At 36.4% G+C, this 18,812-nt stretch overlaps 1 protein-coding gene across 7 annotated transcripts in view; it reads left to right on the plus strand.

The window, feature by feature from the left end:
- Positions 1-18,812, plus strand: part of EFCAB7 (EF-hand calcium binding domain 7) — a 50,696-nt gene that overhangs the window by 18,403 nt on the left and 13,481 nt on the right. For 6 of the 7 annotated variants that reach the window (XM_067726395.1, XM_067726394.1, XM_067726388.1 and 3 more), the window contains 5 exons: positions 4,177-4,318; positions 8,362-8,471; positions 10,795-10,952; positions 11,826-11,959; positions 14,282-14,430. In XM_067726395.1, the coding sequence (XP_067582496.1) occupies positions 4,177-4,318; positions 8,362-8,471; positions 10,795-10,952; positions 11,826-11,959; positions 14,282-14,430 (693 nt within the window). The remainder of the gene's footprint in view (positions 1-4,176; positions 4,319-8,361; positions 8,472-10,794; positions 10,953-11,825; positions 11,960-14,281; positions 14,431-18,812) is intronic. The other variant, XM_067726393.1, reaches the window with a different exon arrangement.

An 18,812-nucleotide genomic window follows, 5' to 3' on the forward strand; every position in this document is an offset into this window, starting at 1 on the left:
CAAAATAACTTATTAAAATATGTAAGAAAAATACCAAGTCCACAATAGATCTATGACAATAAGGGATAAATAGGCAGTTCACACAGAAGGAGACAAAATTATAAACACATGGGGAAATGTTCAACCTTGCTAGAAATTAGGGAAATTAATGCAAAAATCATTACAATACCATTTTAATTTATTATATTTTATTACATTAATATAAATTATTGTAAAAAAATCATTAACAATACCACATACAAAAATATATGGAATACTATAATGAATATTTTATGTACTCACACCTAGCTTAAGAAAGCATCCCCAACCACTAACCAATTTTTTCATGGTAACACTACTGACCAAGTTATGGTAATAACAAATTATCAAATTATCACAACTGTAAAGTTGCATCACTTTTATAAAGCGGTATGAACATATGTCATTAGCCTTAAAATACACATACTTTTTAAAAAGTTTGTTTATTTTTATTTTATTTATTTTTGGCTGCATTGGGTCTTCGTTGCTGCACAGGGACTTCCTCTAGTTGTGGCGAGTGGGGGCTACTTTTCCCTGGGGTGCACAGGCCTCTCATTGCGCTGGTCTCTCCTGTTGCGGAGCACAGGCTCTAGGCATGTGGGCCTCAGTAGTTGTGGCACATGGGCTCAGCAGCTGTGGCTCGTGGGCTCCAGAGCGCAGGCTCAGTAGTTGTGGCACATGGGCTTAGTCGCTCCACGGCATGTGGGATCTTCCCGGACCAGGGCTTGAACCTGTGTCCCCTGCATTGGCAGGCGGATTCCCAACCACTGCACCACCAGGGAAGTCCCCACATACTTCTTGCTTAGAAATTCTTCTAAAGGATATTCATCAGAAGAAAAGCATTTAGACAAAATAGTATTCATTTTAGCATTATCTATACTGATAACCTACATGTCCAACACTTTAGAAATAGTTAAGTAAGTAATGGTATACAAACTCAATGGGTAATAAAAGAACCAGTTAAATTGAAATTTTGAATATTGCTTAGCAAAATTTTTTTTTATCGTGCTAAAATACACATAACATAAAATTTACCATTTTAACCATTTTTAAATGTATGAGTCTGTGGCCTTAAATACATTTGTGTTGTTGTAAGACCACTACCACCATCCATGTCCAGAACTTTTTCATCATCTCTACTTGAAACTGTACCCATTAAACAATAACTCCTCATTTCCTCCTGCCCTCAGCTCCTGGCAGATGCCATTCTACTTTCTGTCTCTGAATTTAACCATCCTAGCTACCTCATATCAGTGAAAGCATACAATATTTGTCCTTTTGCTTTTGTTTTGGCATACTTCACTTAGCATATGTCCTCAAGGTTCATCCATGTGTAGCATGTGTCAGAATTTCATTCCTTTTTAAAGCTGAATGATATCCCATTGTAGGTATATACCATATTTTGTTTATCCATTCATTTGTCAATGGACATTTTATATGTTTGAGTCTTTGCTTTCAGTTCTTTTGGATATGTACCCAGAAGTAGAATTGCTAGATCATATGGTAATTCTATGTTTAATTTTTGGGGAGGAACTGTCAAACCTTTTCCACAGTGGCTTCTTCACTTTACATTCCTATGAGCAATGCACAAGTGTTCCAATTTCTCCACGTCCTTGTCAGCACTTGTTATTATCTGTTTTTTTTTTAATAGCCATCCTAGGGGGTATGAGGTGGTAACTCATTGTGGTTCTGATTTGCATTTCTCTAATGATAATGCTGAGCATCTTTTCATATGCTTATTGGCCATCTGTGTATCTTCTTCGGAGAAATATCTGTTCAAGCCCTATGGCCATTTTTTAGTTGGTTTCTTTTTTTTGGTTTCTTGTTGTTGAGTTGTAGGAGTTTTTAGTATAATCTGGATAATACTCCATTTCAGATATATGATTTGCAGATATTTTCTCCCACTATGTGGGTTGCCTTTTCACTGTGTTGATAGTGTCCTTTGATGCACAAAGGGTTTTTAATTTTTTTTTTAATTTTTTTTTTTTTTTTGCGCTATGCGGGCCTTTCACTGTTGTGGCCTCTCCTGTTGCGGAGCACAGGCTCTGGACGCGCAGGCTCAGCGGCCATGGCTCATGGGCCTAGCCGCTCCGCGGCATGTGGGATCTTCCTGGACCGGGGCTCGAACCCACGTCCCCTGCATCGGCAGGCAGACTCTCAATGACTGTGCCACCAGGGAAGCCCGGGTTTTTTAATTTTGATGAATTCAGTTTATCTATATATTTTTGTTGTTGCCTATGCTTTTGGAGTGTCATATCCAAGAAATCATTGCCAAATCTAATGTCATGAAGTTTTCGCCCTATGTTTTCTTCTCAGAGTTTTGTAATTTTAGTACTTACATTTAAGTCTTAGATCCATTTTGTGTTAATTTTAGTTTATGGTATAAGGTAAGGGTTCAAAGTGATTATTTTGCACAGGGATATCCAGTTTTCGCAGCCCCGTTTGTTGAAATTTGAATTGCCTTGGCACCCTTGTTGAAAATCATTTGACCATATTTGTGAGAGTTTATTTCTGGTTTATCTTTTCTGTTCCATTGGTCTATATGTTTGTCTTTATGCCAGTATCACACTGTGTTGATTAATGTAGCTTTGTAGTAAAATCAGGAAATGTGAGTTCTTCAACTTTGTTCCTTTTCAATAGCACAATGTTTCAGATATAACATTAAATGAAAAAGGCAGCACATAAAATAATATTAATTAGAATGTAAAAAAATAGGTTTTTATATAAAGTCAGTATTAGGAATGATTACATAAGAATCAAACTAGGGTGGTAGAACTATGGGGACTTCTTTTCCTTATTTTTAAATTTCTAATTTTAAATGTATTTTGGTACCAGTAAAATAATATAAAATATAAATGTAATTATAATTTACATAGTAGAAAAATGGTGTGTAAGTATATGTTAAGATAGTTTAGCCTTTAAGAATGTGAGTAAGATATCAATATCAATGTAAATAATGTTTGTTCTTGACTCTTCAGTGCCATAGTAAATCCTTCTAAAATGGATTAATAATATTTTTTTAAAAAATATTTATTTATTTGGTTGTGCCAGGTCTTAGTTGCAGCAGATGGGCTCCTTTTAGTTGCAGCTCACTGGCTCCTTAGTTGCGGCACGTGGGCTCCTTAGTTGTGGCACATGAACTCTTAGTTGCAGCATGCATGTGGGGTCCAGTTCCCTGGCCAGGGATCGAACCCAGGCGCCCCGCATTGGGAGAGTGGAGTCTTAATTACTGTGCCACCAGGGAAGTCCCAGGATTAATAATATTTTTGATATTATTGTTACATAGCTAATGCATGCCTTTTCAGTTGTTATCTTAATATTATTAAAGCCTTGAGCTTATTATTTAAATATACTAACATAATTTTTCAAAATCATCCTTTATATAGTCACTTCAAAACCTCATTAATATTCTATTTTTGGAAGCCATTAGGAGTGGAACAGAAATATGTCTTATAGGTAGGCAAGCCTACTAATGATAAAGTGGAAAGCATATTTTTGCTCACATCTATGGTAATGGAACAATTTCTCATACCTTCAACAAAGAATCCTTTACTTTCTGCAGAAATTGCCATCTTCAAGTAAAACCTGTTATGAAGTTCTAGTTATGAGATCACATGTAAGCATGTTGGTTTGGAACTAGGAGAAGGAATTTGAGACCAAGAGATAGTAGAGCTAATTTTATAGAGAGGTCTTTCTCAAAACTGGTATTTATCAGCATTTTGCTGTGAAATGAGTTCAGTCTTTTAGTTACCTAGACTTGAAACAATTATTCTGGTTTATTATACTTTATCTTTTAAATATAAAGTCTTTTCACTTTTTCTTTCAACATATCAGTTTTAACAATCCTTACTTCTTCATTCTTAGTATGCTCTAAGCACTAATCTCACCCTGATTATTGCAGCAGCATGTTCATTTATTACTTTGTTTCAGTACTTTTCCAGCTCTCATGACCTGTATTTTTCATATTTCTCCTCTCCATTTTATCTTTTCCTAACTTTTTGTTATCTAAATGCTGCCTCTTAATGATGTTGCAAATTCCTGGAGGGCACTGGCTCTAGTTGACATTTCTTTTATGTGTTCCCTAGGTTTTTTCTCATTGCTCTGCATGCTGGAAACTTGTAATAAATATTGTTTGAAAAAAGTTTTCCTTCATTTCAGGAGTGGCAATGTGTACAATCAAAAGGTTGCTTTTTCTTAGAAGAAGATGGTGAAATCATTAGTCATCAATATAGGATGCAAATAGCTCAGAGATCCCTGGTTTATCTAACAATTAAGCCATTAAACCTGAGTCAAGCTGAAGGCAAGTTTAAATTTTCTGTATTTTTTAAAAAATATCAATTTATGCCCACTTTGAAAATACTTATGTAAGTATTTGATGGTTCTAATTAGTGAAGAAAATGATCTGCCTAAGAAACATGTGGTTACATATTGCAATACACTTAAAGTCGTTTGTACATTGACTGTGTTGTCATATTATGCAAAGAAAGTAAATTGTTTTGGACATGTTTAAAGTATTTTTCTTTTAATTTATTTAAAAATGAGAACAAAATGTTACCTGGTTTCCTTTTGACATAGAATTAACTTTTTATCTGCTAATAAGTCCTTAGCTTTTTCCATTTATCAATTTTTTAAATTAATATGCACGAGACAACTTCTATAGGAGCATAATTTGGGACAAATATGAACTGCAGGTATTTTTGAATACCTTCAAAGTGCCATGTCATATGACTTAGACAATCCTTATTAATAATTTTCATATCCATGGTAATATTCTTTTTCTATACATCAATGCTAGATAAAAATTAATAATTTCCTAGTGTCTACAGTGGTTATTACATAATTTTTAATTAGTGAAAAATGGCTATATGGGTGCTTTCCCTAGATATCCTTTTAATGTTATTGTTCTAAGTATCAATCTTTATTTTTCTTTTATTATGTTTACATATAAACATCTACTTACTAGAGGATTCTTCCCCACTTACATTACTTTTCCCTCCTAAAGTAGAGATTCTGAAAGTTTTCACTGTATATATTGTAGGACACTTACAACATTTGGTAAATGATACTTTTAATTTTTTTTATTTTAATTTTTTAATATATTTATTTATTTATTTTTGGCTGCATTGGGTCTTTGTTGCTGCACGTGGGCTTTCTCTAGTTTTGGCGAGCGGGAGCTACTCTTCGTTGAGGTGCGTGGGCTTCTCATTGCGGTGGCTTCTCTTGTTGCCGAGCACAGGCTCTAGGTGTGTGGCGAGTGGGAGCTACTCTTCGTTGAGGTGCGTGGGCTTCTCATTGCGGTGGCTTCTCTTGTTGCCGAGCACGGGCTCTAGGTGCGCGGACTTCAGTAGATATGGCACGCGGGCTCAGTAGTTGTGGCTCATGGGCTCTAGAGCACAGACTCAGTAGTTGTGGCACCCAGGCTTAATCGCTCTGCTGCATGTGGGATCTTCCCGGACCAAAGCTCGAACCCATGTCCCCTGCATTGGCAGGTGGATTCTTAACCACTGCACCACCAGGGAAGCCCTGGTAATTGATACTTCTAAATGACAATTACAATAGTCATTTTTCAGATAAAAGTATCAAGATAGGTCTGCAAATTCAATGTAGTTGTTTATTCTCTGTATTCTTATGAAGAAGATTTTTTTTCATTTATTTATCAAATATTTATTGAAGACCTTATAAACCAAGTATCATTTTAGGTGCTTAAGATACAGATACATCAGAGTACAAAAAATACAAAATCCCTGCCCTTATGAACTTACATTCTAGTGGAGGAAATAAACAATAAATAATAAACATAATAAATAGTAGGGGATTCCCTGGTGGCACAGTGGTTGAGAGTCCGCCTGCCGATGCAGGGGACACGGGTTCGTGCCCCGGTCCGGGAGGATCCCACATGCCGCGGAGTGGCTGGGCCCGTGAGCCATGGCCGCTGAGCTTGCATGTCCAGAGCCTGTGCTCTGCAACGGGAGAGGCCACAACAGTGAGAGGCCCGCCTACCGCAAAAAAACAAAACAAACAAACAAAAAAAAACCCATAATAAATAGTAAATGACATGGTGTGTTAGAAAGTGATAAGTGCTATGGGAAAAACGTAGAGGAAAAGGGGCATTGTGAATACGAGGGAATATGAGTTGCCATTGAAAGGGAGTATTAGTGTATGCTTCATTAGAGGTTGACATTTGAGCAGACTTTGAAAGAGGTGTATTAATTATCAACTGCTGTGTAACAAACTACCCCAAAACTCAGTGGCTTAAAACAATTAAACGTTTGTTTGCTTATGAGCAGTTCTTTTGGTCTGAGCTGGGCTTGGCTTTTCTCTATAGGGCTTACTCATGCATCTTTGATCAGCTGCAGGTTAGTTGGTGGCTGGCTTTAACTGATCTTGGCTGGGCCCTTTCCTTTGTATGGGTTTCAGCTGAGACAACTTGATTCAGCCTTTTATAGTCTCTTACCCTCTAGTAAGTTAGCCTGGACTTGTTCTTATGGTATAACAGGACTCTAAGAGAGAAAGCAGAAGCACCATAGGCCTGGGCTCAGAACCAGCACATTACTTCTGTTACATTCTGTTGTGCACAGCAAGTCAAAAGGCAAGTACAGATTTACAAGGTGGAGAAATAGATTTGATATCTTGATGGAAGAGCTACAAAGTCACATTGCAAGGGGTTGTGGATACAGAGAGGGATGGCCATTTTTGCTGTCTTCCACAGGAGGTAAGGGAGTAAGTTTTGTGGATGTAGGGCTGGTGGAAGGGGATGGGTGAGGAGTGGAGGAAGTGACAGGTAGAGGGAATCCTGTTCAGAGGCTCTGAGGTGAGAGTGTGCTTGGTGTTAGAAGAACAAGGTGGCTAGACTTGGTATATTGAAGTAAGTAAGGAGAGAGTGTAGGGCCTGAAGACAGGGAGAAACAAGGACAAAAATCAGGTACAGTTTTGTTTTGTTTTTTGCCATAATGAGAACTTGGACTTTTACTCTGAGAGAAAAGAGGAACCCTTAGGAGGCTGCCATCAAGATTTTCTCTTCATCTTTGATTTTCAGTAGTTTGAATATGTGTCTTGGTGTTTTGGGTTTTTTTGTTGTTGTTGTTGATGCTGTTTTTGACTTTTGGGGAGGTTTTTTGTTTTTTGGTTGTTTGTTTGTTTGTGTTTATCTTTTTGGTATTTATCCTACTAACGGCTCTCTGAGTTTCTTAGATTTATGGCTTGTTGTCTCATTACTTTTAGATAATTTTCCATCTTTATCTCTTCTGCTCTCTCTTTTCTTCCACTTATACACCTGACATCTCGTTCTCCTGTGCGCCACCACCAGTAAGCCAGTGCTTGCATCTCATCTGTCCTTGGAGGGGTCTGTCTTTCCTTGGATTTCAGGCTGCTTGGTTGTCCTGTGACCTCAGCTCTGACAGGTTCAAGAAATGTTATAATTTTGTATTTCATGCATTTTTTCTCATTGTTAGGGTGGAAGCAACATTCTTCCAACTTTCAACTGCATTAGAGGATTTTTAAATAGAGATGGAACATAATCTGACATATTTTAACAAGAGCAGTCAGGTTGCTATATTGAAAACAGATTGAAGGTACAGAAAGCAAGGGGTCCAGCTAGGACTCTATTGCAGAATTCTAAGAGGGGACTGGTGTTGCTTTGAACTGGGTTGTAGAGGGTATAAGAAGTAGAGATTCTGGATATATTTTGAAGGTCAAACCATAGCATTTCCTGAGGCTTCGTTATGATACGTGAGAGAAGGGAAAAGTTAAAGATGATTCAAGGATTTGGGGTTTTAGCAACTGGAAGGAATGAGTTACTCTTATCTGAGATAGAAAAGAGTATAGATGGACAGTTTTTTTTTTTTTTCAGATGTTTGGGAAAGCCAGTTTTAGACATAGAAATCCAAGTGGAAATGTCAAATAAGCAGTTGGGTGTATGGGTCTAATGTTCAGAGGAAAGGTCCTAGCAGGAGATACAAATTTTGGAGTTAACAGCATATAGATGATGTCTAACATCTCTTCCTCCTATGCTCCTTTACAGGTAAGCCACTGCTTGCATCTTCTCTCTTCTTGAAAGGGTTTGTTTGTCCTTGGATTTCAGCCTACATGGTTGCCTTGCAACCTTAGCTTTCTGATGAGTTTAAGAAAAGTTATGATTTTTAGAAAGTGTGTATATAGAGAATGTTTCTAACAATTTCATTGTGTATAGGTATATGCCTTATTGCAAATGCTATGATGTTTATAAAAATGGATGTGTATTTCTAAAAAAGAAATCCGAATGGGAAAGAAGCCACTACTTTTTTAAATAGGAAAGAGTAAGTAGTGATTGCTTATTTTAAGATGTTTGGGTTTTTTTGTTTATAGGAAAACCATCCCCTTGGTTATCAGTTGATACTGCCTTGTATATTCTTAAGGAAAATGAGAGTCAAGCAAATCTACAGCTCATGTGTTTTACTGAACTACGAAATAGAGAGGTATACATATTTATTTTCTAATGTTTAGTTAAAAATATAGTATGACCTCAAGTTTGAGGGAAATAATCGTTTTTCTATATATTTTAAAACTTTTTATCTTCCCTTCCAATTAAGGTATATACAGTAATCACTGTTCATATTGCATATGTTTTATTAATTGTGAAGGACTTTTTCTTATTTGCTGAGATTTAAAAATTGAGGATTGATTGGCCATTTTGGCTTCATAACTTATAAGTTGTGTGACATTGTACTTCACTTTCCTCTTTTCTAATGCCCTGATACCGCACATGTGAATATTTTTTTGTTATACTCAATAAAAATGATTGATGCCAGTGGATTTTTTTCCCCTAAATACAAGCAATTCAAGGCTTTGAAAAAGTTCCTCTAGATGTTTGTCTTACTTATACTACTATTGCAAAAAAGAAAAACTTCAAGATTACTATCCTCAGGCTTGACTCATAGGGTCCAAAAATAGATTGATCTGAAGAAATGCTTTCAAATGATTTTATATGTTGCCCATGGGGTTGTTCTGATCTTTTCTAATTATATATTTACTCAGAGGCCAAATATGTGAGGCAGATACATAAATGTGGCTATTTGTTTTATGAGGACTACAAAATATATCTGCTACACAATAACAGGAATAATACTATTCAAGGGCTTACTGCAATATCATATTTAATCTTTATATAGGCCCAACGACAGACAAACATTTCCCTGATGGAATGTTATATAAAAGTCTTTATTGTTGGCTTCCAACAGACAAGAATAGTTATAGGCAAGAAACAAATAAAATGACAGCAGTTAATGTTTTGATTAAACTCTTCTTCAAAACTGACTACAAAGTTAAATTCAAGATAAAGCATTGTCTAAAACAATAGCTTTCCCACTTTGTTTTGCTTAAAATTACTTTCTTACGAGATTACATGTATAAAAATGTTAGTACATAGCAAGCCTATAATAAAATTTGAATGAGTTTCTATTTACCTCTTTCCTATAGGCCTCTGTTTATCTTTAATATGTCATATTTACAAAGGATTTTTAGTTTTAGTTTCACAATTATTTTCTTTAAGAAGAGTTTTGTGCCCACGAAAGACTTTCCATTTGCCAACCACTGTGGCAGTTCAAGTTTATATGTAGAGATAAGGGAGGTTCAAGGGATAACATATATTAGGAAACAGCAAGAACTGCTTTTCATTCCTGGATATCAGTCAACATCTGGCCAATCTAAAAGATTATGATTTCCAAAAGATGGGTTTGGTCAATCTTTAGTTTTCAAAATGGCCCTCACTTTTATAGGATTGCTTCTTTTATCAAAATAGGACATGGTCACTTTAGGATGATTATGGTTCCTCTGACTTGTGAGGGTAGAAATAGGGCCGAACCCAGAATTTGGATGAGCAACTTTGTTTTGTATATGAGTCCCCAGGATGACCTAAAATAAACCTGGGATTTGAAAGGAGTTTTAGACACAATACCAGACAGAGTTCCCTAGGGTTATTCTGTGCTGAAGGGCAAATGGCTACTTGCTTAGATATTATACACGACTAGGAAATGCTTAGGTTTAATATATTTGACAGAGACAATCCCTAGGTTTTATAGGAAGACATTGGGCTCCAGAAAGCACCTAGAAGTTTCATAGAGGGATGCCATTTTGCTTTTTCTTATAGAACAGGAGAATAAAATGTTTTCCTATACAAATGTCTTGGCACTCATTATAAATATCCTGTGATGGAAAAGAATTTTGTATAAGGTAGGTTTATCTGGGACTCTGCCTTCTTGTTTGATAGTCCATATTACATAAATAGTAGTAAAATTCCAGTGCTTTTGTCCACATAATTGTATTTTTACAAATATGGTTAATTCATACAAATAGTGAACTCTTTTAAAATATATTTAATTTTTATGTTGTGTCATAGCAATCTGAATTACAAATCATATGTTTATATTTGAATCAAATTAGGCAACTATAACCCAGAAAAATTCCTCTAAGATTTTTCTCTTTGCTTCCTGTTGAAATTTTTGCATAAAAAACATTTTTGAAAATTATTGGGAAGATTTAGAAGTTATATAACTTCTAACCTGTTACAGTTTTAGGCATTTGTTTTTAAAATATATAAAGTAATACGTCTAATATTATTAGCCTTACCATTAACAAAAAGATTTTGAAGCCTATAAAACATTGATAGAACCATAATAGAATTGGTGAATATTGGTATAAAGAGAAACTGTTTCTAATGCTCACTTTCATAAGAAAGATTAAAAGTCATTAAGACTCATGGTGGTTGTTTGTTTGTTTGTTTTTAAAATTCTTTTGGAAAAGATGTTTGGGTGGACTGGTGAACTAGGACCTGGAATTTACTGGTTAATTCCTTCCACAACTGGCTGCAGGCTAAAGAAAGAAATAAAACCAATAACAGAAGAAGCCCAACTTGTACATAGAGATGAAACAGGGGAATTATTTCTCACAAAGGAATTTAGGTAAGTTTTGTTTATTAAAGTTAAGAGCTATAACATCTAGACTGGATATATATCAGTAGCCTGTCTTCCATCCTTTCCTTTGGCTAGCTGCAAATCCCAACCCCACATTCTAATCAATAGCTCAACTCATCCACTAGGCATCTGAAAGTGACCTTCTACTCATAGGTCTGGGATTGCCATTCATTTCTGGGTTCCATACATTTGGCAAGTCAACTTTAGTTGCGTATCTACTGATTTCTCATCCACTAGAAATAGGTCCTGCTAGTTGCACTATTAACTTAGATAGCTATCAAATATGAAATCCAAATAGGGTAGTTCTCCCATACCATACATGTACACAGTAAGATCTGGCTGCAGGTAGAGAGGAAGAAGAAAGTAGATGGACAAAGGAGAAAAGAAGAAGGGAACTTCTCTCTGAGTTCCTACTACATGTTGACATGCTGGGGTTGCTTTGGAAACTTGTTTATGTCATGTAATACTAGACTGAGTAACATATATATTTGGATACATTAATTTTATCATTCACAAATATTGTTTTTTATTTTATTCTTTTGCATTATGGTTTATTATAGGATATTGAATATAGTTCCCTGTGCTATACAATAGGACCTTGTTGTTTATCCATTCTATATATAATAGTTTGCATCTGCTAGTCCCAAACTCCCAATCCAACCCTCCCCCACTCTCCCTCTCCCTTGACAACCATAAGTCTGTTCTCTGTGTCTGTGAATCTGTTTCTGTTTCGTAGATAAGATCATTACAAATATTGTTTAATGCCTTTATATTACTTCCTTTTGAAAGTTATCCTCATAGAAACCTTTTTCAGTCTAGTTGCCTTAGAGACAAATAATTTGCTATTTTTTGTAATTTTAGGTCAACTTTATCAGATATATTTGAAGTAATTGATTTAGATGGAAATGGTCTTCTCAGCCTTGAAGAATATAATTTTTTTGAACTGAGAACAAGTGGCGAGAAATGTGATGAAGATGCTTGGGCTGTCTGCAGAGGTAAGCACTTTTCGTTTTCTTAATGGTTATGTAAAACATATATATATATACATACACACACCCTTTCATCCTTAAGAAGTGAAATGTCAAATTTCTCCATGGAATATTGTAGCAATTGGGACAGTTTAAAAGTAGTAGTATTGTTTGTAGACCATAAAAAATTAAACATTTATTTTCCTTAAATTGGTAGTTGGTGTAGTACTCAAGTTAAAAGAAAATGTGAATTAATTAATCATAATTTCTATGTTCTTTGGAGCTTAGAATGTAAAAAACTTTGTCTTACCTCTGATAGCAAAGGGACTGAAGTGGTTGAGAGACCCAAACTGTGCCCAGGAGAGGGCAGCAAAGAGCTAATAGGCTAGAGTTTTACTAAAAATTAAGAGGTTTCCAGGAAGTCGTTTATATATGTTAAGAATTCTTTTGTTTTTTGTATTTGAGTTGAATTAAGAAAGTCCATCGATGGACGTATAAAAGCCAAAAATGCTAAGATAGGCAAAGAAAAATACTGAGAGCGAGGCGAAGTCAGTTGTCAGTTGCGAGGAGTCTGGGAAGAGGGTAGAGCTTGTATATTTAAGCCAAGGACTAAAAGGTCAAAGGGGAAAGCCAGAAAGCCACAGCCAACTATAGATCACAGAACAAGAAGTTGAGGAGGCTAGAATGCAGTCAGGAGAGAGATTAACTCACATGTTGCTGTCACTGGGGTAGTAATGTGTCCTAATCCTCTGGTTCTTGAAATGGTCTAAGCTTGGCAGTCAGTGAGCCAGAGAGGAGTCTGATAAGTCTGTTTATCTAAACAGCAAGTAAGGTAGAAATATTATTAATATAAAGGTTTTTAAAAATACATCTCTTTTTAACTGACAGTTTATATACTGTAATCAGTAACAAGAAATGTATATTGATTTATAATAGTAAACTTCAATTAACAAGATTGATAACACCCATAATAGAGTATTATTTTTAGGAGGATGTAATCATCCTGTAACTTTAATGATATAATATTTTGATTCTCTTTGTTCCCTTGTCATATATCAGTTGAATATATTTGTATGAGTATTTTCTGAGTTCTCTATTCCACTGATCTGTTTGTCTCATCTGTCACCAGTACCACACTGTCTTGATTACTGTAGCTTTAATGTAAGTCTTGAAGTTGGGTTTTAATAAACTTTAAAAACTTAATGGAGAATTGATCATTTTAAGTTTTAAAAGTAGACTATTGATAGTCTCTATAGCATAGTATCTAGGTACATTTTTCTTGAAAGTAATAATTTCTTTGTATTATATATCAAATATTAATTTTTTTCATCTTGCTTTTCTACTTAGTAGCTCCAGCTTCCATTTTAGTGGCTACCATGTCTTTCTATGATCTAATTTAATCTACATTTACTTTTTTTCCTTACAAAAGTTATGAGTCACTTTCCAAACTCTAAACATTTTAAACTATTAATCAGTCAACCAGTTTTAAGCAGTTATGTCTCTGCCTCTTTTCTCACAGTAATGTGTACAAAAGAGATATCTCAAATAAGAGTACCCATTTTCCTTGGGTATATTACAGATGGGAGTTGGAAAATAAGATCTTTCTTTGTTGTAGGACAATTAACAGAATGTAATCTAAAATGAGTAGCTGTTTATTGTCTATATTATAGAAACATTCAGGAATTATATATATCTAGATATTTCTTCATGAATTTATGCTTATAAACAATGTTAAAATGGGTACTTAGATTTGTCTGGGACATTCGTGGACTTCAAAGTGTTCCCATTATCTAACAGTTTTTTAAGGACCAGTGGACAATTCAGTTAAAATTAAAGCAATTAAGAATATAGCAGTCTCCTTAAACCTGGCACCATCCACATTTCCCTTTTGAAACACCAGTAGTTTGGGGGGTATTACATCAAATTCATTTGGGTTTAAGTAGCAAATATATAAGAAGCATTTTAATTTTTGAAATACAGCACTGGCTTTGGCAGCACATATACTAAGTTTTGAAATATATGTCAGTATATACTTTAGATAAGCAGGCAGGTTGGAATTTACCCAGAAAAATTAAAGTTTCCTCTGATTTTGGAATATATTTGCACTATTTTTGACTTCAGATCTTGTTGAAAAACTAAATCATGCACTGTGACAGTGCTTATGCTGAGTTGTGGAAAATTAAAACAGTATCTCTCAAACATGTTTTGAGTTATTCTTATTTCACTTTTGTAGTGCTCACAGTGCTCCTTTAAAATAAACATTTGTGAATACTAATATATAATAGACATTTTAGTAAGTGTATGAATTTTTAAATTATGTAAGAAAGAAACTTCTGGTTGTTTTGACAGAGAATTTCGATACAAAGAAGAATGAACTAACAAGACAGGGCTTTATGGATCTGAATCTAATGGAAGCCAATGATGGAGAAGGAGATCCTCGTGACCTTTGGGTAACTCTACACTCAATGGGCTACAATAAAGCTCTGGAACTAACAGAGGTAAAACAATCTTGAAGTTTTTCAGTGGGTTTAATGTACATAATATTTTACCCCATGAGCATTTTCCTGACACAGGACTTTTGAATTGGGCTCTAAAATCCTTGAACTTCAATACGTGAATGAATCCTGGGTACAACAGTATGTTTCTGCTAGTTTATACAAGTTCTTACCTGAAATTTAGTTACTGCCAACATTTAAGTAATTCAGGAACAACAGGAGTTTGAGCATATGATATGCAGGAAAAAGACTGGTAATATAAAAAATTATATCTCTTAATTGGCGATGGCTATTTGAGTTGCTAAAATTTCATTTCTATTCAGAGACTCTTTGTCCTAATAGAATAAAGGCTCTCATATAATAAGGAGAATATGTCTGGATGAGAACTGGAATTCTGATCTTTTTACAGAGGTACTCCTTGGGTTAATATTTGTAAAACACTTGGAGCAGCACTTGGCTCATAGAAAGCACTGTGTATGTATTAGCTCTCATTATTATTATTTATTAACATGGTAAGGTATAAAAGTTGAATAAGACTCACAATAAACCAGAGGAATAATAAAAATTAGGCCTATTTCTTAAATTTTATCTTTTTGTGTCCTTTAATAAAGTTTAGAATAAAGGATTTAATAGTTTTAGACCACACAATTAGATAACAATACATTTGTTTATAAATTAAAAATAGTATCTGTCCTTTCTATAAATAAATCAACCTCAGAGGGTAACACTACCACCAACAAATTTTAAGTTTTGGGTGTATTGAGTCTTTGGTTTAGTTCCTAGTTTTGACATCATTTAACATTCCTCATAAATTTGTTTTCTAAGAAGTTCTCTATAATTTTTTTTGCCATTTCTATTAATAAGAGGTGAATAGTTCCAGTAACTTTTTACATCCTACTTTAACCTAACATTTAGTGAATATCACATTTTTAAGCATGGTGCAAAATCAGTATCTAATCTGTGAATAATATTGTGTCTGCTACACATGCTTTCACTTAACAAAGGAATTAGTTAAGAGCAAATTAAGACATTTTATAACATTTGCTGATGTCATTGACTTCTGAAGTCATAGGCAAGAAGGATTTCTGAGATAAAGATCTTTTTATTTAAATTTTATTTTTTTATTGAATAGGTAATATATTCATATCACTGAACGTTCCAAAGCTTAAAAAAAAAATTTATACAGTGAAAATGTCAAAGGATGATGAGACCACCACTCAGTAGCTGGAATAAAAGGACAAAAATGAATTGATTGCTTACTACAAGGGAGAGCTATCTGGTCAGGTGTAGTTTCTCTATGCAAAGCAGAATGTTCATCTTATTTATAAAGTGTTTTGGGGAAGCATGGTTACTCAGGTGAGACTGTTGACTGGTTGGCACTCAGTGGTATATTTATTTACATGAGTCTGTCTGTGATTGCTTGACTTTCAAAAGTAAGGAGCCAACACTGGCTGACTTACAAAAGTGTGTTTATTGAAGTGAGTTGTTGCAGATCAACTGAACAGTTTTAAAACAAGTTTCTGGGGAGAGAGATCAAGATGGCAGAATAGAAGGATGTGGATCTCACCTCCTCCCACAAATACATCAAAAATACATTTACATGTGGGCAATTCTCACAGAATACCTACTGGACACTGGCAGATCTCATACAACCAAGAAAGATCACCACGTAACTGGGTAGGATGAAAGAAAAAATAAAAAGGAATCAGGATGGGACCTGTACCCCTGGGAGGGAGCTGTGAGAGAGAAAAGGTTCCCTCACCCTGGGAACCCCCTTCACCAGCTGGGAGATCAGCCGGGACAGAAAGGGAGATTCAGAGGCTCAGAGGAGAGTGCAGCAATAGGCTTGCAGTAGGCAGAGCAGAAAGAGAACAGCACAGATGGTCCTGGCCACCTTGCTGAACACTCCAGTCTGAGATGCGCATCTGTTGGTGTGCACAGTGACTGGGTGCTGAAACTTGGGCTTCAGTGGACAGACCTGGGGAGGGGACTGGGGTTGGCTGCATGGAGACAGCCCAAAGGGGCTGGAGTGTGGCCTGGGCCACAAATGGGGGTGTGCACGGGATGAAGCCTAGGTCCGCCATAGAAGCCCCGTTGTTAATGCATGCAAAGGGAGGGGCAGGGCCCTACACTAGCAGCCTCATTCTCCAGTGACCTCACAGCAGGTGCAGCCCCACCTCCATGAGCTCTGGGAGCACCAAGCTGCAGTTGCCCACATGCAGAGGCAGAGCTGAAATCTGAGCCAATCTCCAGGGGCTGCTCAACTTCAGAAGCCGGGCTGAAATCTGAGCCTTGTCCAGAGGCTTTGCAACTTTGGTGGATGTATGCTGCCAGCACCTTTGTAAGCTCAGCACCTGTGGGACATCTGTGAGGATTACTGGTGCTCCCATGGCTGGGGCAGGTCTGGAGTTAGCAGCTGTGGGCTTTGCAGGCACGCACATGCGAAGGCAGGGCCAGGGTCTGCGCTGATTCCCTAGTCCCCACAGTGGGTTCAGAGGCACGACTATATGTGACTACTGTGGGTCCTGGTGCCTATGAACACAGTACCTGAGGGACATCCGGGTTGATTGCCTGCAATCCCATGGCTGAGGTGGGGCAGAGGGCAGTGCCAACAACAGTGTACTTTGTGAGCACACAACAACTGACACACGACACCAGAGCACACTACCTTGTGGACAGCTCCCACAGAGGAATACTCAGTGGCTCTCCCAGCAGAGGTACTTCAACCCCACCTACCCCACACCACAGCTCAGAAATGGATCTGGGGACTTCTAACTTCAACAACTGAAGAGCAGACCTTGACCCTGACAGGGCTATGACAGCCACAGAGCAAAGAGGAGGCCCTGCTCAACATCCAGTGAAGGCTTTGGTCACCACAAGTCCAATCACACCCCCTATCAAGGGGATAACAGCCAGCACACACTGAGGAAAAATGTGGCAGGCATCCATACTAAAAACATCCCTCGCACCAAAACTATTAGACTCATGTAGGCTACACAGGAATACTCCCACATAAAAACAGCCCTTCATGACCACAGTAGATACCTGTTTCTCCTAAATTCAGAGTCAGAGAAATATAAGTAGAATGAAGAATCAGAGGAATGACTCCCAATGAAAAGAACAAGAGAAAGTCCCTGAAAGGACAAACAATGAAACGGACCTCTCCAGTCTACTAGATCCCAAGTTCAAAGAGGAGGTAATAACAGCACTGAAGGGGGAGTTCCCTGGTGGTCTAGCGGTTAGGATTCAGCACTTCACTGCCACGGCCTGGGTTCAATCCCTGGTTAGGGAACTGAGATCCTGCAAGCCTCATGGTGCAGCCAAAATAAACAAAACAAAGCAACAACAAACACTGAAGGAATTAAGAAAGCCTATTGGTAGAAATGCAGATCACTGTGACAAGGAACTAGAAACTATAAAAGAGGAGCCAATTAAAATTAGAAAACTCACTTGCTGAGATGAAAGCCAAGGTAAAGGCAGTAAATAGCAAACTAAGTAATGCAGAAGAACGAATAAGTTATCTGGAAGACAGAATAATGGAAATCACCCAACCAGAACAGCAGACAGAAAGCTAAACAGCAAAAAAAAAAAAAAAAAAAAAAAGAAAGAAAGAAAGCAAGCAATATATGAGACCTATAGGATAATATAAAGCAAGCCAATCTATGCATAATAGGGATCCCAGGAGAAAAAGAAAGAGAAAAAGAGATTGAAAATGTATTTGAGGAAATTTTGGCTGAAAAATTCCCAAACCTAAAGAAAGAAACATATCCAGGTACAGGAAGCACAGAGGGTCCCAAACAGAACTATATCAAGACATATTATATAATTAAAATGGCAAACCTCAAAGATAAAGAGCGGATTCTAAAAACAGCAAGATAAAAACAAAGAGTTAGTTACAAGGGAGGCCCCAAAAGGCTGATTTCTCTACAGAAACATTGCAGGCCAGAAGGGAGTGGCAAGACATATTCCAAGTCCTGAAAGGGAAAAACCTGCAACCTAGGATACTCTACCCAGAAAAATTATCATTTAGAATAGAAGGAGAGATAATGAATTTTTCAGATAAGCAAAAACTAAAAGAATACAGCAATACTAAACCTATCCTAAAAGAAATATTGAATAGTCTTCTCTAAATAGAAAAGAAACAAGAATCTATAGGAAAGAGAAAATCACAGTCAAATCAGGCATTACACAGAAAAACAGTTTCTTTGTGAAAGCAGTGATAACTACAATGAACAGCAAAAGCATAAACATGAATATGAAAAAGAGGACATCAAAATAAAATGTGGCAGAGAGGAGTAAGAAAATTTAGGGTTTTTTTTTAAGAATGTGTTGGAGCCTATATGACTACCAGTCTAAAGCAATTAGATATACTAATGGGTTAACAT

Source organism: Pseudorca crassidens, chromosome 2 (assembly GCF_039906515.1).
Source record: "Pseudorca crassidens isolate mPseCra1 chromosome 2, mPseCra1.hap1, whole genome shotgun sequence".
Classification (NCBI taxonomy): domain Eukaryota; kingdom Metazoa; phylum Chordata; class Mammalia; order Artiodactyla; family Delphinidae; genus Pseudorca; species Pseudorca crassidens.